General features: G+C 43.4%; 1 protein-coding gene across 5 annotated transcripts in view; it reads left to right on the forward strand.

Moving 5' to 3' along the window:
• LOC139291195 (rho guanine nucleotide exchange factor 9) overlaps window positions 1-22,280 on the forward strand; it is a 37,984-nt gene extending 15,704 nt beyond the window's left edge. The window contains exons 6-15 of one of the 5 annotated variants that reach the window (XM_070913153.1): window positions 7,855-8,034; window positions 8,714-8,803; window positions 9,876-10,076; window positions 12,105-12,284; window positions 12,707-12,939; window positions 13,965-14,094; window positions 15,035-15,166; window positions 16,671-16,914; window positions 17,246-17,314; window positions 19,434-22,280. In XM_070913153.1, coding sequence (XP_070769254.1) covers window positions 7,855-8,034; window positions 8,714-8,803; window positions 9,876-10,076; window positions 12,105-12,284; window positions 12,707-12,939; window positions 13,965-14,094; window positions 15,035-15,166; window positions 16,671-16,914; window positions 17,246-17,314; window positions 19,434-19,609 — 1,635 coding nt within the window. In that variant the 3' untranslated portion in view covers window positions 19,610-22,280. Of the gene's footprint in view, window positions 1-2,978; window positions 2,988-7,854; window positions 8,035-8,713; window positions 8,804-9,875; window positions 10,077-12,104; window positions 12,285-12,706; window positions 12,940-13,964; window positions 14,095-15,034; window positions 15,167-16,670; window positions 16,915-17,245; window positions 17,338-19,433 lie in introns of those variants that run through there. The other 4 variants (XM_070913157.1, XM_070913154.1, XM_070913155.1 and 1 more) reach the window with 4 other exon arrangements.
• The last annotated feature ends 2,706 nt before the right edge of the window (window positions 22,281-24,986 follow it).

Consider the following 24,986-nt stretch of genomic DNA (forward strand, 5'->3'; position numbering starts at 1 on the left):
TTGAGAACGTCAGCTGTAGTCTGCACAGCAGCTACAGCGGATTCCAGCAACAGTTTCATGGAGAGAAAATGTGTCCAAACATCCACAGAAACTTCTCAGAACACTCCAGAGCACAACCCACTTCTCTGGTATCCATCCATATGCTCAACAGTCATATTTTTCAACCCGCAACTAAGTTTGTTTGTGTTGGCCCTGAGCGTAAAAAGCAATGTGTTTATTTCGACGTATTTTGGTGCTAATGTGACAGAACATATGGAGCATATGGAATGGCAGCTGCAGGAATAGATTGAGCTGTTTCGACTGACATTTTGATACCTTTTTTCCTGCCATGTAGCTGGGTTGCCGTTAAAATGTATTGCAAATGGCAGAACTTAAACCTGACTACAGCTTGCAACTCCATTTCCTACTGCCACAAGGATTTGGGGCGCTGCAATTTAGGGTGTCACTGCTGGTGAGGACATTCCCCTGTCTAAGTTTTAAGTGTATAAATCAAGGTTTGTGTGTGTATTTGCATGCCAAAATGTATCCACAAACCACTTAAAATGCCCTTTATCTTCTGTTTCATTTCAATATGCAGAGTTATTACATTTAAGGGGGAACTTCACTGATTTTACACAACAAGATTCTCTTCTTCTGTGTGTGGGTATTTACCAGTAGAAAAGTAAAAATACGCTGTCAAATTACAATATGGGAAATGTAGGATCCAGCGTTTTCAGAGCTTGACACGTGTAAGGACCAGAGGCGCCGCCAGGGATTTTGGCCCCCATGAAAAGATGACTGAAAGATTGGGACCCAACCCTGCCTCAGTAAACAACCACATTTCAGTGTGCATCAAAGCCATGGAGCCATACCTTGGCCAAATGACTCGAAGGTGTCATTGTAACGCTGGCTGTTACTTTAATACAGACTGAGTCACTCAGTGCTTCAAACTGTCCAGCATCCAACACAGACGATAGGCTGTTATTGTTTCATATCATGATCATTACGTGGAAAAATAATTACAGTGTTTAAATTCTTTTCATTGAAAAGGATTTCATATTCTTTCTTTTTTTCATAAAGAGTCACAGGCCCTTAGAATCGTCCTCACTTTCCCCCCATATGGAAACTTTGCTAAGGACTGAGTGAGGATATCTTGCTCTCTGCTGCATCAATTGCAGCCATTCTTTTTTCTTTATCTATCTGATGCAAGTCCCCCAACTTTACGTTTGCGCTCAACATTGGTATTACAGAGCAAGCGGGTTATTATAGGTTAATGTAATAAAAAACTGTAACATAACTGCAACCATATGCAATGGCGACGTCACTTCCACCTATTTCTAGAGCTACATCAACATAAACCTTTTGATGCTGTCAGAGAAAGAGAGTACTAAGCCTGAAACATCTTGCAACCAAATGATGCTGCTGTTCAGAACTTTTTCTATCTTAATGCCTGCATTGTGAATTGAGCAAATTCAGTTTTCATATTTTTGCAATGAAATTTTCTCTTTTTTTGAGCATGAATACTACGTAACCCTGTTTTTTGGGGGGTTTTTTGGACAATATTTAAAAATATTAAAGCATATACAAGTGTGTACATCAAAGAGCGTGCGGTGCAGCCCGGTGTCGAGATTCACACCTTTTTTTTTACCATGACAAAAATGTGAATTTGAGTACAGACTATTTTATAAATAAAACAGGGACTTGACTACAAATAAGGTGAGGGTACCAAACATTTTCCTCTCATGTCCCTTTACTCCCCCCTAATAGCATCACCTTGTGCTAATCCTGTACTGTTGTGATAAGATAACTTAATTTGCTCTGGAACTACCTATTTCTGCAATAATGTAGAATTAAACCACTCAAACAAAGATTTAAACTATGTTTTCCTTGAACATTTTTGATCAAACAGAGATACTTGTGGATGCCCATAGATGGCACCTTTAAGTGACTGCACTGCTGCTTGCATCAGTGATGTTTGGCACACCAGTGCTAACAGAGTGTGAACGTGGTTGATTATCAGATCAACTGGGCACACTGTATCTGATTGATGCGTGGCCACAGACAAATAGGCAGAAACGGCTGACATTATGCCAATAAAATTATAAGATGGTGATCACTTTGAGGAACGTGCATCCATTACTCTGACATTTCTCCTCCTTCATCACGGGCTGTTAATGATCGATGATAAATCAGCACGGCGCGGTGATATTTTTAGTTTGGGTGGAAGATGAATGAGGTTATGATTGTGGCCTCTGTGGTCGATGTAGTCAGCGAGGGGCTGGCTGTGCCCCTCCCCCGACTGTAGGTGATGGCTGATGCCGGTAGTCTAGCAGCGGAGCGCAGATCAGTATTAATACAGGACCGCCTCTCAGTCACACAGCCGATCTCTCTGCGGTCCCCACACACCGGAAGGCAGCTCGGCAGCTGCGGACAGCCTGCGCACAGCCTCTCTCTTGTTTGCTTTGAGAGTCTATTGGCCTGAGAGTCGGTCGGTTTAGGGGAAGAGGCGAAACACCGGCAGGTGTTGACTAGCGGGGAGAAATCGCGGTGCAGACTGATGACGATGATGATGGTGAGGATGATGCATCTCTTCCCGTGCCTTTATGAATTACATCGCGTAGTGTGAAGAGGCGTAGGGGCATCTTTTTTTTCTTCATTTCTTGCCTAACTGTAATGGTGGATTTGTCGGTCGCTTCGAGGCGACGTGTCTTGACGGGAGAGCTGAATACTGCCCGTCACTGAGAGCGCATCTCAGCATCGGCCTGCAGCGCTGCGCCATGGCCTTGGATGTCCAGACTTGCGCGGTGTTTACGGTGATCGCGGTTCTGGTGCTTGTGAACGTGCTGTTGATGTTCATCCTCGGTACTCGTTAATGGATCTGCGCTTGGGGCCCGGTTCGCAGCGCACCCCACATTCACACAGGAGAGGAGAGAAAGGCAGTGCGCGTTGGTCGAGAGCGGGGACACCCGGCGCTCCATCACGGCTACGCGTTGAAATGAATGACGTTGGTACAACATAATGTATTTCTGTTATCCCCCTCCCCAATCCTTCGTTATGTCTTGTGTCCTCTCACCGTTTGTGATAGCTAGTGTTGTCTGGTGGTGGTCGTAGTTGTTGGATACAGATCTGTGATGCTGTTACCTTTTCTGTGGTGACTGGAAATTCATATCCCCCGCATATAAACATGTCCCCCCCCCCCTCTACGTCGATCTCCCTCTCTCCTCCATGTTGTATTTTGTGGAGTATGCGTATGGATTAATTTGATTCAATAATAATTCGACTTTGAGATGACAAAATGAATCTGATGGTTTGTTTTTTGAACAACAGCCTACTGCTGCGTCAGGACTTGTTTTCCTATTGTGATCCACTGTAGCCACATCCACAACATGGCAGCTAATAGCTGAGCACTGATCCCTCCACTGAAGTAAATGTGATATTTGTAGCAAATAGCGGTGCAAGTGAGAGGTTTGTGCTGCTGATCACAGACTCCGGAGGATCATTGTAATCTCAGCTGAACAGTAACTAATAGCGGGCAGGGCTAGGCCTAATAAAGGAGGGCCTCCGTCACTCCAGGTTTCCCCCATTTTAGATGCAGCTAAACTCAGCTCCCATTTCATAGCCCACAATATTCACATTTCTCCTGTTTGCAACAGTTCAATGTGGCACCTGTTTGTGAAACCCACACATTGTTACACCCCGGTCACTAAATAGCGACTAATAAAAGATTTATCAGTATATGTGCATATATTCCTCACAGATGACACGTCCTCCAAAGTGAAAAGGAACAGATGAAGATAAAAAATGCCTCTTTCCTTTTTTTTTGCCACACGCAGTGGCATAATCTAATAAAGGATAGGAGGCAGGTGTCATGAATGTTGAATGAATGTCAGAAATAGATATGCTAAAAGCCTATCCCAGAGCCGTCCATGACAGTCCTATTAATAGGGACGTTAGGCTGGCTAGGTTTTTTTTTTTGAAGATACTGTATGTGCTCTCTCACACTCAAGACTAAGTGCTGTGTGTTTCCTGTGTGCATCTAGTTAAGTGGTGGATGTTGTACTGCAGGTGTAGAAAGAAATGTTTGGCGGCCATGTATTATGAACACAGATACCTCCTCCATCACATGCCGTGGCATGTGGGCTGGTGTTTTCATCACTGTGGTACAACGCAGAAACATGCTTCCTGGCGGGGACCCCCACAGGACTGTAAACACAGCATCATAATATTGTATACTGCAGTGGTTATGGCTCAGTTGGCTAGCAGCGACAACACAATGCTACCTAACAGATGTGTGTTCACATGTAAGTACGTGAGCATGCTAAGTTGCATGTGTGTGTGAGATAGTCCGGGTGGGTGTTATCTGTAGTCCCTCTTTGAATCTGATTCGTGCACACGTCCCTAGTGTTCACACATTTGTGATCCCTCCAGGGCAGGTGCCTCCTAATAGAGTTCAGTTAAATGCTGTGCTGTCAGAAGTGTCAATGTGCGGATGGTGTGCGCGAGCGAGACAACAGTGTGTGTGTGTGTGTGTGTGTGTGTGTGTGTGTGTGAAGATGTGTGTGTATTTCTCACCAGTTTCAGGCAGAGCATCTTTGATTGGCTCCCAGACTGAGGGTATAAGTGTATTACATAACAGGGTTGGCAGACACAGGGAGGACGGACCGCGAGACTGACTCGGTGCGTCGGAAAGAGGAGCCTCTTTCTGGAATACAGCAGCTTGTTACTCGACATCAGCAGGCTCGGCTCATGCGGAGGACCACCGTCTCGGCCGCTTCCGAAAGAGATTTGATTATCATGATTGTATGAACCGGACTTCTCCATGCATACACTCTCTGAACAGTTACATGCCACAAACATGGTAAGGCTGGCTAAAGGCGAGTGTGTCCGTGTGTGTGTGTTTGCTCAGGGATGCTGTAGGTGCTTTGGTGCAGATGTGCAATGGCTGGAGATAGAGGAGGATGTTGGAATGCAGTGGAGCTGCCAGTGCAGTGAATGCTGATGTGTTGTGCTGCAAAGATGATATAAGCGAGTGAATCGGCTCTCTATTCTTACATATTTCCTTGTCGGTCTCCATGTCTATGCTTGAACGTGAAGCAGAGAGCATTGTCATACATGTCCATGTGTAGGGACAGATTCCTCTGCATTCATTTGCATTGACCCAAATACAGGTTTTGCGGCTTAAAGACGGCTGTTTCGCCCTCTGATCTTTGATGTTGTAACTGCAGTGTAACCACGATGATGACATAGGTCATTACAGCTGGTAGGCACACAGGTAATGATGAGTGTTGTTGTAAGACTTCCCTGTGTTTGCATGTACTGAGTGCCATTTGATCAAGCTAGGTATGAGGTTGTGCTAAGGCGGGAATTGGGAAGATTGATTATGTAATGCTTTTAATTTATTCAGACATGTAGAGGGAAAAAAGGGATGCAATGTATTGGAGAGGGCAGTGCTGATCTCATTAGGGAGATGGAGGGATGAGGGGAAGGAGAGAAGTGAGCAGGGAGGAACACTGGCTGTGAATGGATCTCTATCTGTCTCTCTCCCTCGCTCTGTCTGTCTGTTGCCCATATTACAGCAGATTGATGGGGACTGGAGAGATTGTGCTTGGAGTGAATGGGGCTGAAAATGGAGTGGTGCTGGAGGGGGGCAGAGAGCGGGGGGTGGATTAGGCCAAACAGACATTACAGTGAAGGAACAAGAAGCAAGACTGACCTCAGTGCCAAGGCTCATCTGTTCTTTGGGTGCTGTTTCAGGCCGAGGTCTCTTACGTCAGATGGTGACGGTCAAGTAGAACTGATTTGGCTTCCACCAGCTTTTCTTGTGTGTGTTCAAATTCCTTTTCCTTAATCAACAATGATTTTTAAAATCTTTTTGAGTACTATTCATGTACTGTTTCCATGGCAGCGTGACACATGTTTTTGCGGTAATCCTCCTCTCTTCCTGTAGTGGAGAGCTGTGAGATATAGGCTAGCTATTGTCGCCCCCAGCTCCCGGCCCTATATGATGCCTGATTGGATCAACGTACTCAGTGACACCTTTGATCTAAAACCTGCGTGCAGAGGCCTGCACTATGGACCTTTGCATTTTACATTGACATGGAAATGTTACTGGATTCTCTAATGTGATTGGTTTGTCATTTTAATATTTAATCATGCTATTGCAGTTACTCAGTGGTCACTCTTACACACACACACCTAAATTTGGAAATATTCTGGTGCATCCTGAAGTGTCCTTGCCTCATCCCATCATCTTGTCAATACCAGTGAAGCATCCTCATCTGTCGCCACGACAACGGCTGTTCATTCCCTTCCAGGCATGGACGTCCCTCCCTGTGTTCACCCCTCTGCCTTGATTCTCTGCCTTGATTGGCTTATATCCCCTGTAGCTGTCTCAGTAAGCCATCAGGGAAGTAGACTTGTCTACAGGTTGAGGGGGCAACGTAGCTGCTGAGTCTGAGAGCTTAGATCCTCGCGGGGGGTTTCGGATGAATACAAACATTCTGCTGTTTCTCATGGACGTTCTTACAAACACACTGCATCAGCACATAGGTGGAATAGCATTTTTGTGCCGAAGTGATGAGGTGCATTTTAAAAGGTTTTCCCATCCAGGGATTTCATTTTATAAGGACTGAAGGAAAAAAAGCACGACTAGCTCCATTTAGAAAATAACAGCAGCTGAATATTAATATGCGAAAGCCTTAATACAGATACAGAACTAATTTAATGTCCATCCATGTGACATCCCTGTCTCCAGGCCTTTGATAACTCCTTACCTAGAGCCTAAGCAGCTCCTGTCAGGCTTGGTTAGCGCTGGCTGCTCTGCCCACAGCCCCAGGGACTGGATGCATGGTTAGCTCGGGACTGCTGAACACTACTTTGGAGAGAACAATTGGAGCAAACAGTTGGAGCTGTGCCACAGATGCATACAGGGGTTTAATGTACACAAAGCTAAAAGTGTGGCTGCACGTGTGTGTTTGTGCTCGTCATAAGGCGAAGTTAAGTCCTCAGTGCGATGGATGGTGAGGCCGTTTGGTAGATGGATGATGTCAGATTCAGGTCCTTCTCAGGAACATTGTCCGCTGCCTCTTCTCCTTTAATGAGAACAACCTTTAGCCTCTCCAAATCCCCTGATCACCTGACAGACTGCCATGTCCTTACAGACTATTCCCAATGCATGCACATAAAATATTACTCTGCCCATGTGCATGCACGCAAGTTGTACAATTTAAACCTTTTCAGTGTCGCATAATGTCCACATTATTTATTCATAATGCTAAAATCAATAGAAAAGATTTGATGAGTCATCCTTCCATGTTTTGTCAAAGACTGTGCTGCAGATAAAATAACAAGCCCTGGTGACAGCATGAAGGAAGGGAGATTATCCCTTCACATTTGTTTGCTCCTCAGCATTTATATTACATTAACACATGTAATTATTCTAATGTCATAATGGGCCAATTACGGTCCCTGTGTGGAGACTGGTGCTGTGCTTCTGAACGCTGTGTTGTTTCTCCACTAATGGCTCTGCCTTTTTTGTGTTGTTGTATTTTGTCGTGTCGTACTGTGGTCTGTGTCGGCTATTGTGTCGTTCTATTTGCAATCCCTAAGCTGCCAGTGGGCCCTGGCTTTGAGGGTGTGTATTTGCATCCATTAGTAATCTGAGTGGGTTTAACAACAAGGATTCACACAAATCGAGGCCAAAATGAGGCTGAGTACTGAATTACAATCACTTTCAAATTTGATTTGTGTGCTGTTTTAGATCAGGTGGATCCATATTTATTGGTCAGTGTCTGCAGTGCTGTCCATGCTGTTTCCTTCCTGTGTCATGTAATGAGAATAAAGCATAAGATCTGTCTCTCCCTCCGATTTCTCCAGTTGATAAGTGGAGGTTCAATCGTCAACGCTGAGGCGGTATGGGACCATGTGACCATGGCGGACCGGGAGTTGGCGTTTAAGGCCGGTGACGTCATCAAGGTGCTGGACGCCTCCAACAAGGACTGGTGGTGGGGCCAGATTGACGAGGAGGAAGGATGGTTCCCCGCCAGCTTTGTACGGGTGAGTTAGCTGCAGCCGTGGCTGGCCAGCGACCATAGACACAACACACTCCCACACACAAACAGAAATGGAGGCACGTGAACATATGCACCCAAGCTGATACATACACAGAGGAAGGTGCACGAGTGTATGTCATATACACAAAAACACACACACTGCTCACTCCACACACAGAAGCACACAGTTGAATAATATTATATTTTAATAATGCATAACACTCAAGAGATGAGAGAACAGCTAGCTAAGTGCCTTTATCTGGTGTTCAGGGACAGCGAAACAAAGATGCTGATGAGCCCCTTTTTTAGTTTGGCATCACCTTCAACTCCTACCCTTGAAATCCGCTTAAATTACAAGGTCTTCACTTTACACCATGATTATATAATCTCACCCATATCTGAGCTCAACTGAAATCAGCCACTGATGCAGCTACTGTATGTTATTCCCATACTTCTTTTATTTCACTTATTGAAGGAAGAATTAGTTGTTGTAGGTGGAGGTTTCCCGCAGCAGAGCACACACACACACACACACACACACACCCCCCCTTCCCTCAGACACTCCTCATGGCCATCCCCACCTGTCCACCCTTCCATATTCACTCCTGAGAGGGCAGGGCAGACAGGCTGACTGACTGTCAACCAAAAAGTATCTTTCTGTTCTGTCATTCTCTCTCTCCAAGGTGGAACCCCACCCTCCTCAGCCCCAAACAAAACAGGTTTTCTATATCAACCCCATAGCAACTCCACGGTTCCAAAACACCACGTCAAAGGTGCGTTTTCCCAGCTTCATCCACCCATCCAGCCTGCCCGCCCACCCGCCCGCTCCAGTCTGTCAACACAACGTACCCCCCGACATTACCAAACATTAACGTTCCCATGACTTTATCACACCATCCTCAACGGGGTCGATAGAGAGGAAGAACTGATGAGTCAAAAGTAAAATAATGGTAAATGGCCTACGCTCAAATTCTACAAATGTATTCATATAGAATTAGATTTTGGAATGATTATTCCTGTTAACATTCATGGTTATTTCGATTTTGAATATTGATTATTGTTTTCAGTACTCTATTTACTATTGACTCAGTCTTAGTGCTGCGCTCGTAGTTCTCGTCTGCAGTCAGTGCTCCACCACCCGTCACTCTGCTTGTCTGTGGCGCTGCATTTCTCATCTTGTGTTTGGCATTCTACCCGTCGGTTCTTTGATGTTCTCTTGGCAAACTGTGTGTCATCAGGTGTTGACTGCTGGACATCTGAAACCATGCTCACTTGGCCCTTTCTGAGAGCGAGAGTGGAATACACTCTGTATGTCTGTATGTGGATCTGTGTGTGTGTGTGTGTGTGTGTGTGTGTGTGTGTGCGTTGGTGAGTGCATGCATGTGTGAGGAAATTGTGAGGTTATGTGCGAGCGTATATGCATGCATGTGGGGGTGGGGTGGGGAGATTGGGGAGTCACACACAGGGCCGAAGTTGGGCATTGAATATCCTCTGGGCACTAGTCTGAGAAAGAGGCTTTTTTTAAACTCTGGAGTGTTTGTCCCTCACCTTTCTGACATGCAGACCAACAACCACTTATTCACTGTCCAAACTACCAGAGACCCTCTAAATGAAGCTCTGTGTGTGTGAAATGTGTGCGTGTGTGCTGTGTACATTCATGCTCCTGAGGAGTGAGTAGTACCACTTGATATGGCAGAGATATGTGATGTGAATACCTAAATGTGTCCGTTTACTAATACTTTTCTCATCAGATTCACACAACACTTAACTGAGCACATTTCTTATTCAAGCGCATGTGTGTGTGTTTGTGGCTCTGCATGTGTGTGTGAATGTGTTCGCACTCAGTTGTGGGTGAACCAGGAGGATGGGGGAGCGGAGCCAGCCGAGGGGACCAGCGAGGTGCAGAACGGGCACCTGGACCCGACCAACGACTGCCTGTGCCTGGGCTCGCCTCTCCAGAACCGAGACCAGATGAGAGCTAACGTCATCAATGAGATCATGAGCACAGAGAGACACTACATCAAACACCTCAAGGACATCTGCGAGGTACTAAACACGTGCGCGCACACACTGCAGGTCCAGGGCATGCTTTAATACCAAAGAGACGATGGCAAATGTAAATGATAAGAAACTGAATTAACTGAAACGTGTGTGAGAGAGGAAGCAGCCCTTCACTAGCCCTTTCTACACAAGATTCTATTATGAATTCTTAACACTCCCACATTCACACTTTTATTCAAGCCATATTTTTCTGTTGATTTCTAAACAGTCCAAAAATAACTGTTTTTGTTACATATGAAAACACAATTTGTCAATTGTACACAGTAGTGGCAGCTGGCACACTTGGAGCTATCTATTCCAGTTTCAGTTTTTCATTTATATTATGAATCACACCAAAGTGACAAGCTAGAATTCACGCCTGATAAAATTAAACAAACGCCTTGGCATTTGTGACATTTTTAGGTGGCAAGACTTTTATAAAGACTCAAAACATGACACCCCCCAAATTGAAATCTGAATCTAGAATCTGGGCATCAAACATGTAAATATATTAACAAATTAAATCCTGAATTCTGCAAACTGTGAACTGATTTTGTGAATTTCTCTAGTATGTATATGGGCCTGGTTTTATTTATTCTACAGCCTGTTTTATCGACTGGTCCTCTGTCCCTGTCTTGTCTAACTGGTTCAATAGAAACAAATATTTATGGTAAAAGAAGATAATTTAATGTTGTAATATGTGAACTGATGAATTGGCATTAGCATTTCTAGCCACGATTAACCAGCTACATGATTGTTTTAGTTATGATATAAAATAGGCCACAGTTATAATCAATCACAGTTATATCTATATCTATCATATCTATCTGTGTGCTCTACTGCCACAGTAGCAGTAACAGTAGTGCAGAAGTCCATTGCTGCTAGTTGGTCGTCCTGCTGATAGTGTAAAAAATACAGAGACAGATTGTCCAAAATACAAGTTAGTTAAAGTTAAAGATTGCATCATTCTGTTTTTCACGTGAAGCAGCTGTTTGTCACCAGCAGAGCCACCGAGTGGGTGCTAGTTACATAGCGGTCATATCAGTATACAGAACAAAACAACTTTGCATCATGACTTTGGGTGCACATTCTTGCTTATCTAATCATCTCTTTAATCCTCTATGTGCCCTTTGTCTGTACTCCAGGTGAAGCGTAATGTTTAAAAATAGTTGCGATGAAGCGTAAATTTCACCTTCTCACCTCTCACACTTTGGAGTACTCAGCATTTCCCAACTTGCTATGAACATGCACAGGCAAGAAGAATTAACAGCCATCGTTGATGTGCTTGCAAAAGTAAAAGTAAAGGGTTTAAAGATTTAGGAAAGCTAATTAGAGGGAAATGCTGTGGAATCCCTGTGCACATGAAGTCAAAATGCCACTAAGCTGCTGATATTTTCCTGTAGTGGCTGGTCTTGTCACTAAGGTGGCTATCACTGAAGATCTTAATGTAAAATACAAAACATATACACAATCATTTGTTTTAATCTTGCACCATCGATTATTTTGGACAGATGTCCAATTTATGTAATACTTTTCTCAAATCATACCCCATTTTAAAACGCTGCTTTCATTTTGATTGTTTGCATTGGACAAAGCACAAAAGGCTTAGTATGTGTATTTCACAAAGACAGAAAACAGAGAAAATTCTGGGCGCTGGAGTGTGAAATAGCAAAAAACGTACTGTACCTCTTATAGCAAATCTTTTCCCATAGTGCCAAAGCTTCAGGGCATTTAATTAACCACAAGAATTGGACTGACAAATTGGGGCCACAGCTCGACCTATACAAAATTGTTTTTGACTCTGCAGAATCTTCTAAAGAGTCATAGTTCATTTTGACTCCAATGAATTATATGTAGTTGTTTATTCAAAGAATGAACAAAAATAGCAGTGAGATGTCACAAGCAAAGGCCTACATACTGTTCAGTAGCATCTTCTGACTCATAGCCTTGCAGCCATGTCACAATTCAGGACCAGGTACTTAAACTGGATTGTATTTGAACGCCTCATAGTAGTTGTAACCCGTATTGTTGCAGGGCTACCTGCGCCAGTGCAGGAAGCGTGTGGACATGTTCAATGACGACCAGCTGAAGGTCATCTTTGGAAACATCGAGGACATCTACCGCTTCCAGATGGGCTTTGTTAGAGACTTGGAGAAACAGTACAACACAGAGGAACCCCACCTCTCTGAAATCGGACCGTGCTTTTTAGAACACGTGAGTTCACATAGCGTTTCCTTAAGCATTTTCCTTTCCTTACACTTTGATGAAAAATTGTATGAAAAAAATTCTCAAAAAAACCTCATAATCCTCTGTATGTCCAGTCGAGAGCAGCCATAATTGCTAATAATTGGGTTAGGCCTGTTATCTCAATATCAGAACTTAATCATCTCGTTATCTTCAGACAACAGTTAAGTTGTGGAGATAATTAAGTCACCAGCAAACAGTTTATCTCAAGATAACGTGATAATTAAGTCATGATCTTGAGAAAAAGCAGCTGTAATAAAGATTTTAGCAACCGGGGCCGCTCTTCTGAACATATTGGCACTCCTCTCCCCAGCATGTTTTATTAAGAAGAGGATTCATTACACATTTTCCTCTCTCACCGCCTATCTTTCTATCTTTACTCCGCTCTGCAGCAAGATGGTTTTTGGATCTATTCAGAATACTGTAACAACCACTTGGACGCCTGTATGGAGCTGAGCAAACTGATGAGGGACGGCAGGTACCAGCACTTCTTCGAGGCCTGTCGCCTCCTCCAGCAAATGATTGACATTGCCATAGACGGCTTCTTGCTCACCCCTGTCCAGAAAATCTGCAAATATCCACTCCAGTTGGCTGAGCTTCTCAAATACACCGCGCAGGAGCACAGGTACTGTACGCTTTTTGGCCCGAGGTCACATTTAATCTGCCGAATGTGGTGCTTTTTGATGGTTGTCTGTTTGTTTCTAAAAAGAAGCCATTACTGATGCACCATTGTGTTCCAGATGCATTGTGTTGCAATGCAGCCGTTGTAGGTTTATTCTACTGAAGCGGTGATTATCCACGCATGGACTGAGACAAACGTTGCTTTACCCGCCTTCTGTGAATGTTTAGAGGGAAACATTTCATCAAGGAATCTCAATTGTATTGAAACAACCATGTCAAATCATTTTCATTTCAATACATGGCCATAGGATCATTGCGTAGAACTCTGGATATAAATAGATTGCAGATTAAATATGAATTTGAGCTTCTGCTGGCATATACGCAAGCATCAGCATTCCCCACACACTGCATGCACTGCGCACAGCACGCAGTATAAACATTTGCAGACGATCTCTCGTGCACATACGCGAGCATCCAGATGTGCAAACTCATGCATGCAGACCCACAGAAACACGGTGTAAGTGATTCAGCGTGTCTCAGCCAGCTCCAGGTCATTCACAAACCACGCGTTCTCAGCCAGAGAGGGACAGGTGCCAGCTCTGCCAGCTCTGCCTGCCAGATCACAGTGTTTGACTGTTAGGAGCTGGGGAGAATCTGCCAGATATAGGCCTGCTCTCTGTCACATGCACACACACAACACTGTCACACACACTATCTTCCAAAGTGAGGATTGAATCACATCTAAGCCACAGGGATAAATCCAGCTCAGTTAGCATAAACGCAGCCAGAGTTAACTGTGGATAGAGAAAGTGGCTGATTAGAATTAAATAGCAGTGTGTTATTTTGACTGTGCTCCAGCAGACTTACTGCCGTTAACTTGAGTTTATAACCCCGGTCCTTTAATAGGGTTCTCTGTATCACTCACCGCGGCAACACTACATGTCTTTTTTAAAGGGTGGCTGACCTCCAAGAGCTATAACTTTTCCCTTTAACACCCCGGGAGTAATTATGTACACACTGTGTCCGTAGTGACTATCGATACGTGGCAGCAGCGCTGGCAGTAATGCGGAACGTCACTCAGCAGATCAACGAGAGGAAGAGGAGGCTGGAGAACATCGACAAGATCGCCCAGTGGCAAGCCTCTGTTCTGGACTGGGAGGTGTGTGTGTGTGTATCGGTTGTGGAGTAATTACGAAGCATCTGATGTCCACTGATGTTGTTTTACTGGCAAAATCTGGTCTGGTCTGTTTAGTCCATCTGTTTACTCACAGATTTTGGCCAGGGACAGAAGAACTTACATTTTACAGTTTTACACAACCTCAAGTTTACTTTGTGAAAACATTACATTTTGTGTATGTTTATGCTTTGAAAATTCCTCAAGTAACTCCTTGTATTTCTTAAATGTCTGTCTTTTAAACCAACTAAAATAGATTTTTTTCCCCAACTCAGGCTTTCAGACATTTTACTCAATATAGCTAAATCACTAAAACAAGGACTTTCACTTTTAGACCATCACATAACCCTGCATTAGATGACTGATTATAGATATAGTACTAATATAGGACATCTTTTCAACATTTGTTGGAGGAGTAGTGCAGCATTTAGTGTTGCACTTTCACAAAGTTGGGAGGCTCATAAGAGACACATAAAAAAAACAGCCTTAATTGATGCAGCAGAGATATCCTGACTTTTTGTCACTAGTGGGGCTCAAGCTCCAAAAAACGCTGGATCCTATCCTATTTCCCATAATGCAACTTGAGTTTTTTTTAGTTTTTTTTAGTTAGACTTGTCCTGCCTATTAAACAGCCGTGTCTTATAAACAATATGTCCCAGTTTGTAAAGCAGGCACATCCCTGTGACATCATCAGGGTTCATTTCTCAGACTTGACAAATCTCCTTCAGAGCCGCAGAAGACATTATACATCTGTTTATCAGGCTGAGAACTACAAACCACGATGAGTAAATGGATCTTTCCTGTATGTGTAAAATTCCTGGAGTTTTGGCTTTTTAGCTTTTGACAGTCGCATCAGTTACATAGTTCTGTCTACGAGTATCCTCTTCATTTCATAAAGTGCGAATCACAATGTTTGTGTGTCTAGGGGGATGATATCTTGGACAGGAGCTCGGAGCTCATCTACACTGGGGAGTTGTCATGGATCTATCAGCCGTATGGACGCAGCCAGCAGCGAGTCTTCTTCCTCTTTGATCACCAGCTGGTCCTCTGTAAGAAGGTAGGCTCTCTCGCTCTCTCTTCTTTTTTTGAAGACTTTGTCGGCTGAAAAACAAGCTGATAAGCTAAAACGCACCCTTGGCCTGGGTTCCTAAAAATTGTGTATCACACGGCTGGTGATGGAGATGCTTGAAGACAATGCGACTTCCTCCACCTTACTCGAGAGCTGCAAATAGATTACATAACAGCGCATGAGACACCCCCAGCCCTCAGCGAAGATGCGTTCAAATCCTCGGCACCTTTCACAAAATGGAGCTGTGGTAGTTTGGGCTGTAATGCACCAGGGCTGTGCTCCCCTGTCAGACGGATGTTCACGCTCGGCTGGACTCTGCAGTACATGCACACAGAGACGCAGACACAAATGCAGACAGACACTTCCACACAAACACACACAGGGGCCGAATAAGTGCATCATCACACACACACACACACACACGTGTACACACAGAGGAACAATAATTACACCGTTACACAGACAAACACAACTAGGAGAAAGACAAAAACTAACAAAGACATATAGATGCACTGACTTGTGTTTTTCCTCCCCCCTTTCTATCATTGTTGAACATCTCTGACACCAGAAGTGAACTTCAGTATTTCTGCAGGTGTGTTAACTAAATAAAGTCAGCTTCAAGACACACTAAATTATCAATTCTAGTCTTTGTTCTACGCATCTCTCTCCAGCATCCTCAGCACAGTGAGACATGTGTAATGGCAGCCCTCGGGGTGTGTTAGTAACACGCTGCAAGTAGCCTTCCATCTTTTCCTCTCATCTCTTCCTTATCAGCACACGGATGCAGATTTGTCTCTGCTCGCTTATTAAAAGACGCCTGTTCTTTCTTTCTTTCTTTTTACCTTTCTTGACCTGACAGTGTGACTGGATGTTATTTGGTCCTAAGGCACGATTGAGATTTTTGTGGCCAAGATTGGCAGAATAATTGGCAACTATTTTGATGATAATATTCGATTTAGGTCATTTTTTAAGTAAAATGTCAGACATTCTCTGAGTCTAGTCTCTTCAGTGTGAGAATGTGCTTCTTTGTCTCATGTGATAATAAACTGAATGTCTTTGTTTGTCGGACGACCTCTTGGAAATTTTCTCACATATAACAGTGCAAATGCTCAAGAGTCTCGGAAATTATTAGAGTTGAATAAACACCTGTCTGACACAAACTTTCTGCACAAAGTTGAGATTTATGGCAGTGTTGTTGTGAGGTTGTGCATTAGATTGTATTGGTGTACCTAACAAACTAGGAAGTAGTCTTGCCATTGTTGAAATAATACTTTCTGCATTTTGTGATATCAAATGTCAAGCAGATTTGCTGAGAAATTCTGCAATGTGTGTGGAAGGTGTTTGTATGTTTGGGCAGCAGATGGAAAGGGTTGCATAAGACAGACTCACAGGAGGACCAGGGGAAGGATGATGCTTGCTGACACCTCTAAGGTTCAGCGCACAAACAGACACACACACACATTAACAGACATCTTCCCCTCCTCTTCCCCAGGATCTGATACGCCGGGACATCTTGTACTATAAGGGCCGCATCGACATGGATCGCTACGAGGTGCGGGACGCTATAGACGGGCGCGACGACGACTTCAACGTCAGCGTGAAGAACGCCTTCAAATTGTGCAACAAAGACAGCGAGGAGATCCACATCTTCCTGGCCAAGAAGCCAGAGGAGAAGATCCGCTGGCTCAGGGCCTTCCACGAGGAGAGGAAGATGGTGCAGGAGGATGAGAAAATCGGTTAGTCACACACCCTCTGCCCCTCCCTGTTTGGAAAGCATTAGTTTCATTCACAATGGGCGACAGAGCTTCGGTTACATGTTGTACATGCTGCAGTGCACTACAAGGTGACTTTTTTTAGCACAAAACATGACTGGCTGGTTCATGCTCAAAATGTTGTCAAACATGCTACGTGTATGTTTTAGGACAGCTTGAATTATTAGTTTGGTTTTGTTCTTTATTGTAACTTTATTGTGAAAAGCTGAACCTCAACGCTCACTGCTTCATAACTGTTTTTAAGTCACGGTAAAAGGCAACATTTGTAAACCATACCGTCTTGTTTGTTGTTTAGGTTTCGAGATCTCTGAGTACCAGAAGCGGCAGGCGGCCATGACAGTGAGAAAGGTGACCAAACAGAAAGGTGAGGCAACAAGAAGATATCAGGTGATTTCTCTTTTCTTTTCCTCGCTGGTGTGCTCTGTCTTCTCATCGCTGTTTACTCTTCCCTTAACCTGCTCTCTTTTTTTTTTTTCACTTTCTGCACCTTTTTTAAACACGCCTACTTTGTTTATGAATGGACCTAGACTATCTGTGTACTAAGTAAGCTAGAAACGTCAAGTGAATTCATGTCTTCTTCGTCTCGCTACATTTATATACGTTCGATATTCTGCCTCTGAGTTAAATGTCTGTCAGCACATACGCGAGGATGACCTGATATGAGTTGTTAAGCATCAATGAAAAGACAGAGGGCTGTTTGCATGACTTATTGAGTTTAAAGGGCGATACCAGTGTTCATGACATGTGGGTCCTTTGTCACACTTGTCTTGGAAAAACGTAGTACCTCAGACAACTGTTTGCATTTTTTCTGTTACGGAGTTAGGGTCGTTGTTGGCGCTTCCATTTACATCCAGATTGTCAAAGTATACCCGAAACAAAAATCACCCTTTGTGGTTGATGCTTACTAGTTGATACTTTTAGTAGTTTATAGTTGATTTATTTAGCTTTATTACAGCATTTAAATTGCAGAACAAGGAGCCTTTACCTTACATTGTGCGCTCTGACACAATGGAACGACATGACGCCTTGAAGTCAGGAGAAACATCAGGGTAATCATGTGTCTTATTTTGTGATTTATGTCAAAATGCTGTCAACCCCACCAGCCACCAACTATCTCTGTAACAGGAAAACATGTCAAACAAGTTATTCAAGATGCTGGTTCCTGACAAACCAACAGACAGAGGACCCACACGTCCAAACTGCTGGTATCTCCCTTTAAGATTTAGCCGTTTTAGTGCGAGGCTAGATGTTTGTACATTTACCATTACTGATGTTCTTGCTATTGCCAGTTTCACAATAAGCATGACCATCCATTAAGGTATTAATTAACCAAATGACCACTGCTGGAATGTTCTCTCTGACATTAGGATCCCTGTAGATGTCTGTCAGAAGTAAATGTTGTGTGTTTCTAAGTGCTGTATGTGTACATGGCTGGCACAAGGTGAAGTACTCTCTTGAATTTCAGATTCATTTATAGATTTCATCTTGAGAAAGAGGGCCATGTTGTATGGACATGGTTTGAAAATGATAAAGGTATATGCATTAGAGTTCTCCTTAGAGCTAGCACAATAAGATGCCATGGCAACTGCTAAAGCAGCATTGGGAGGTGTTGTGATTAACGTTGGCATTGGAGCATGCAGTCACTGTCCAATCTGTTTACAAGCATTATCTTGTCTATCCAAGATAAACAGGCTCTCCACTAACACAAATAGATCAAACCCTTCTAACTGCTAAAACAGTGTTTGGCCGTAAAAAACAAACCAAAAAAAAAACCCTAACAAAAAGACACTGTTCTCATCTTTTCATTTTTATAAGATGCCATGGCAACTTTTGAATATTTCATCTCCAAATATTGATTGTATCTAATTTTTCAATTGCACTAGCATAGTTGTGATGCTTGTAGACTTGTAGCTAAATGACTTTGTAGGCTGTAGTTAAATGCATATTAACAGCTTTCTGTTGGCTCTATTTTTGCCACTCTTGTGTTCTCAAGTGTTGAGGGTGCTATTCAAACAAACGCGCTGTCAACAAACAATGGAAGAACAATGTCCCTTGTCCAAATGCCTGGTTTCATCCTCGTATCCGATGCGATCTGCCGGTTCTCTTGTTTGCCTGCCGCAGAGTTTGATTGAATAGCACCTTTAGTCTCCCTTGTGTCATTGCTAGAGCTGAATTCCACGTTTCTCCCAATTCAGCCGTCATCATATGATCATACCGTATCATATCTCAGGTTTAATATGCAGGAATGTTAACGCCGCAGGCTCATTTTGTACGTCTCTGTGCCTGTTTTCTTTGGAACGCATGACTTGATGTTGTGTTGTTGTGTCTTGTTTCAGATACATTACTGACAATGTTTCCTGTTTGCTATCCACCTCCCTTCTTTTTTCTCTTCTGCTTTGTGCTCTGCGCTGCCTCCTTGTCTCCCCTCCTCCCCTCCCTCCCCTCACACCCCCTTCCTGCTCTCTTTGCACCTGCCTTCCTAGGTGTAAACAGGTGCACGCCCCCCTCATACCCGCCCCCCCAGGACCCCCTCAGTGCGGGGCAGTATGAGGTAACGGAGGACATGGCACAAGGAGAGGTTTTTGAATTCAGTCAATCCAAAAGAGGCCAGGCTCCTTTCTGGCAGAATTTTAGTAGATTAGCTCCATTTAAGAAATAGAGATACACAGACTCTTCTGAAGGACCAGCTATTTTTCTTAGAAGCACTAAACACTGGATGATCATGTCCCATGACAATGAGAAAATACGAAAAACACACACACACACAAGAGACTTCGAAGTTAAGGACCTATGTTAATATAGAGTGTGCTTGGAAGCAGCAAGAGGACTGAAGACTTGAGAAATTGAGGGAAAAAAACAAAACTTTACAACTCACATATGTTAGAAACGTTCTTAGTTATCATGCTTCTCCAGCTGAGTCGACTGTCATGAACTCTCTCCCTTGGATTCTGCATATTCACACCATTCTGAATGTCCTGGAGTTATTGAGATTGTTATATTCTTTCTTTTCTTTTTCTTTTTCTTTTTTGTAATCCATCATCTGGAAAGTAACACAAGGCCAAGCCAGGGCATTCCCAGTAGTATGATTGTGTCCAAAAGCTGAGATCTTGCTGTGCTGCTATGTGAGATTGCTTGTTGCATTCTTCTGAATGTGAGATTGAGTAACGACAGGACCTCGGCTACTGGCTGTGGCCGCCTGACGGACCCGTGAAGCTCGAGTGTCAGCATCATCTCCTGAGTTAGATCCACAGACCGGTCGGGCCCTCTCTGCTCCACTGATGTCTTACGTCTGGATCTCCTCTTCGCTCTCAGCGCCCCATGTTCCTCTCTCTAGTTTGCATATAGTAGCCCTCTCTTCACTGAGTCTGACGCTCACAGTGTTTCCCTCACTCTCTGCATCCCTCTCCTCATCCTCTCTATCTCGCTGCCCACCTGCTCAGCCTCTGTGAGTCAGTGGCTCTCGGAGGGATGAGCTTCATTCTTTTGGAAAGCTGCCATTGGCCGTGATATGATGGGTCAGGGAGCGAATCAATAGTCAGAACATCAATAGAATATTTACATCCTTTCACCAACCACTTTTGACAGGGTATTCATAACCGATCACGTCGAGGGGGCCAAGGGTTTGCGTTTGACGGAGGGCTTGCCGCTCAGATGAAACAGCTGGGAGCAGGAGATAGGCAGGCCACGCTCCGCCTGCCTTGTGTCAGAGCCCCTCCCCACTCTCCCCAGAGACCACCCCTGTAGCACTGTGCTGGCAGCTCACTGGGTGTTTGGAAAGAGCACACCCTACCTCCGGAAACCCACTGAGAGCTTATGTGAAGTTGATGCATTGGTCTAAAATAATATCTCTCTTTCACACCAAAATAAAAAAAAAAGACTTTTTCAGTTCATTATTTTGTATGGCTCACATCGTAAAAAGCACAGCACATGTTCAGTCTGAGTAGGAGCGATGCAAACATGCGTTGCCACAGTGTGAGAGATTAGAGAGAACCCTAAACCAGCACAAGGGGTAATGGTCACAACAAAATGGCAGAAAGGATAAATGAACAGGACAGCCACATCACATGGTCGTGAGTCAGTATAGGGCGCGGGAGTGTGAGCCAACACCACAGGGAGGTGAATTTAATCTGTAGCATGCAGGTGTCCTCTGACAGATCCATGCATCCCTAAAGACTGCGGCTTCAAAATCCCTGGCACTCCTCCCCGTCACGTTGTTTCCCAGATCTGATCCATGTTCTGGCACTTAGCTCTGCGCCGTTAAGTGATTTACAAAAAGGACTGTGGCGTGATCAGATTGATTTGCTTTATCAACAATGTCCCCGAAAGCTGCTGTTAGCGAGATCTTCAACAGAGGTGTTTTTAGAAAAGCGAAGATGTGCTGATGATAAAACGACCACGGTGTTTTTCTTTTCTACAGCTGGAATGTAAGTGACACATCTGTCCACGGTTTGTGATCATATTTTGACCTCAGATACAGAAGTACATTTTGTGTTGACTTACATCACCTGATGGACAGTACATATACAGTATGACAACTTGTGCAATGTGATATATCATTATATATCTTCACGCTTCACTACGACGTGATCTGAAAGAGTTATATATCGTTCTATGTCATTTGTTTGCCTTCTTATAGGCCTTATAACCTATTGGAGAAAAAAAAACCTTCGGATTGCTTTGTATGTCGTGTAATTTATGTTTTTGTTTCAGTAAAGAAAGTTGAGAAATGGGGGGTGAGTTGGCTGCTGGTGTCTGTAGAGATGGCTCCCAGTGAGATTGTTTTGGAAGATAATTCCCTGGTCTGGCACAGCAAAAATATATGGTTCCCAGGCCATGATAACCTCAGGTCCCGTGCTACGCCCCCCCCCCCATTCCCCTACTCCACGCCACCACCAGTACCAACATACAGACACAAGCATGCAGGCAAACACACACACACACACACATAATCATGCGCACTTGCTGGCCCGTTCTGCTGCGGAGAAGAGAGATGCTATCTAACAGTGCCTTCCAGCATTCCACTAGTGATTATCTATTCAGTTTCACAGGCAGATTTGAATTAGTCATGTATTTTCCCTTCAGTGTGGGACTTGCATCTCTCTCTCTCTCTCTCTCTTTCTTTCTCTCGCTCTCTCTCTCACTCACACACACACACACACACACACACACACTGGGAATTCCTCGTTCCCCAGTGCACGAGATCCACTCGGACAGAAACTTAGAGGTCAGGCCTTTTCCATGTGAGTAGATAACTGTGCTGTCTGACTGAAACACCTTATTATATTATATCACACTTAACATAGTGGTCATTTTATTGCACAAAAAAAAAGAAGTTCATTCTAATTTCAGACGTTTAGAAACAACAGAATTCCTTTCATTATTATCTATTTAACACGCTGAAAGACGGTTTCATTTTGAATATATAGTAGGAAGCAGATTTCCATTAGTCGAGTTAGGTTTTCACATTTAAAAGTATATTATTAACAGTGAGTTATGAATCAAAAGAAGAAGCCTCTATTTTACCTTTATCAGCTACACACTGTAAATAATGTACAAAGAACAGATCATATATTTGGATATTGGTATTTTGCGTTGGAGACGAATGTTGTTCCAGTTCTAGCGTGCGGTAGACCTCAGTACCAGGTAAATGCATGCTTGTGGCATCCAATATTTTGCATGAGACTTAAGACAACTCTTAACAGATTGTTTAGTTTCATTTAACTTCCAATGGGATTTCTTTTCCACAACGCGGAACCATTCGTGTGTGAACCCATGCCATCTCACTAACGGGAGTTCTTTTCTCTGTCCACCTGTCTCCTGCTCACTGCACATCACAGGGTTGTAGCTTCTGTTTCTTTATTTATTGTCAAGTAGAAGGGGGGGGGGGATATCTTTCCTCACGCTGAATCAAAGACTGAACTGCTGATAGGTGAAATGAAAGGCACTGATGCTCTCCTTTGCCCAGATATAATGGGTTCTATAAACTGTCAGTCCTGATTTTTTTGTTTCTTTTCCTTTGACTCCACTGTCATGGTCCAAACTGCTGGTTATGTTTTTGGAACACCATTAACCGCTGAGGCAAAACGGGTATAATTTTTCTATGACAACAGTGAACCAAATAGGAGTTAGCACTGATCATGGGTGTTTGTGTATAGATTTGTAGTCGAGCAGAAGAGCTGAATAAATGCGAAAATAAAAACCTCTCGGGATGAGCTAAAAATAAAACATAATCCTGAAGACGCACGCACACACACACACACACACACACACAGTACTTCATTGCAATTCATATCATGCTCTTGTTTCTACTTAAGAAATTATTCTTTGAAGTACAATGACTTGACAGTACAAATTAATTCCTCACTTGTATTTATTGAATGCAGTATTAAATAGTACCGTTTTGGCCACATTGTTCAAAGGATGTATATATTGGTTTTATTTTCTTATATAATTATCATTCTGACCTTGTACTGAGAGCTGAGAGGACAGCCTTCTGTGCAGCTGAAGTTTTTTTTTTTCTCTCTCTCTTTCCAAGACAGCCAAGTTAGCAGAGGTTGCTCAGATTCATGTCATTCCTTTTAGTCCAGGGTGTACAATGAGCCGCTAACCGCTCACATTTAGCATAGCAACATCTTCAGTAGGAACTCCTTGCAGTTGGTTATGCAGTCCTGTGTTGTTTCAGAATAGTCAGGGTACAAACAGAGTCTTCAATGAGCCATATGTTGGTGTGGTGTTCAATGACATCAAGGTTAACAGAAGACGGACATCCCACTTTTGGAATCTCTTCATTGTATATTACCATCTAGTTTGAGGTCTGGATTTTTGCCTATCACAGAATAACTTTACTCACAGTATCCATATCCTTTGTCACCATATGCAAACATTTGTCATTTTCTTTCTTGCTGGCCTTTTGAGTTTGATTATTTGTTGTAGAAATGAAAAACCTGAAAAATAATGCCTATTCAATCCAGAAACTGTGAATGGGAGAGTGGAGATGTCAACTGTATGTACATTATATGTTTTGATGTAATCAGAAGCACTGGGAATATGTTGTACTTTGCTGTAAAAATAAATCCATATCTGATATAGCTGTACTTTTGTTGAAAATAAAACCTCTACAGAACTGTGTGTCCAGGCGTCAGTGTGTGAGTGAGGGCATTGTGCTGGGTTTCCTGTCGTGTGACATCATTTCCTGTTTGCAGACCCCATTCCCGACAGCTGACACACACTCGCTCCTGGATGTGTCACAGAGGAAAGATTGACGGGCAAATAAACACAAGATAATAACATTATCAGGATGGTGTTCGCAAGTTACAAAAGAGCATTTTCAACTGACTTCCAACCACAAATTGTAGCCCGCAAATAACCATGCTGCGATCAATAAGTAATGAGACTTATGCAAATATATTCTCCCAGTTGGCCGTGCTGAAGTGTAGCTTGATCACTCCGCTTCCTAATGTTTTGAAGTCCACAGATGCAAGACTGTTTTTCAGGCGAGATCTAAGACATCCTGGTGTGATGCAGGCGCTGTGTGTTGTCTGCGTTCGTTTATGTGTGTGTCTGGATGTCTGAAATAACTGAAGTGAGACTTTATTTGATTGTGTAATGCCACCTGTGAAAAGGACAGAGCTAAAGATGATGCAAAGAGGCATTAACATGTTCAAAATTGCCCATGAGAAGCCTCAAATTTCAAAACAACTCAAAAGCAGTATTACTGTGGTCTCTAGTGGTCGACAACAGCGTTACACTACCCAAGGACATGGCAGATTTTCCAACATGGAGCCCCTCAGGGTGATCATGTGTCTGTGTCTGACGAAGACACTTCAATGAGCTTTGTGAAGCTATTTAAACATACACTATTTAATAAATACATCTATTGGCAGCCACAAACTCCAATCTGTAAAAATGTATAAATAATAAAAACAAGAATTTCCAGCACTGGGACAGTACAGTGACCCCTAAAGGAACCAAAAACATTACACATTGAGATTGGTGGTGTGAGTGTCTGTTATGTTGTCCTACTTAGAAATCAGTTA

Source organism: Enoplosus armatus, chromosome 10 (genome assembly GCF_043641665.1).
Source record: "Enoplosus armatus isolate fEnoArm2 chromosome 10, fEnoArm2.hap1, whole genome shotgun sequence".
Classification (NCBI taxonomy): Eukaryota; Metazoa; Chordata; class Actinopteri; order Centrarchiformes; family Enoplosidae; genus Enoplosus; species Enoplosus armatus.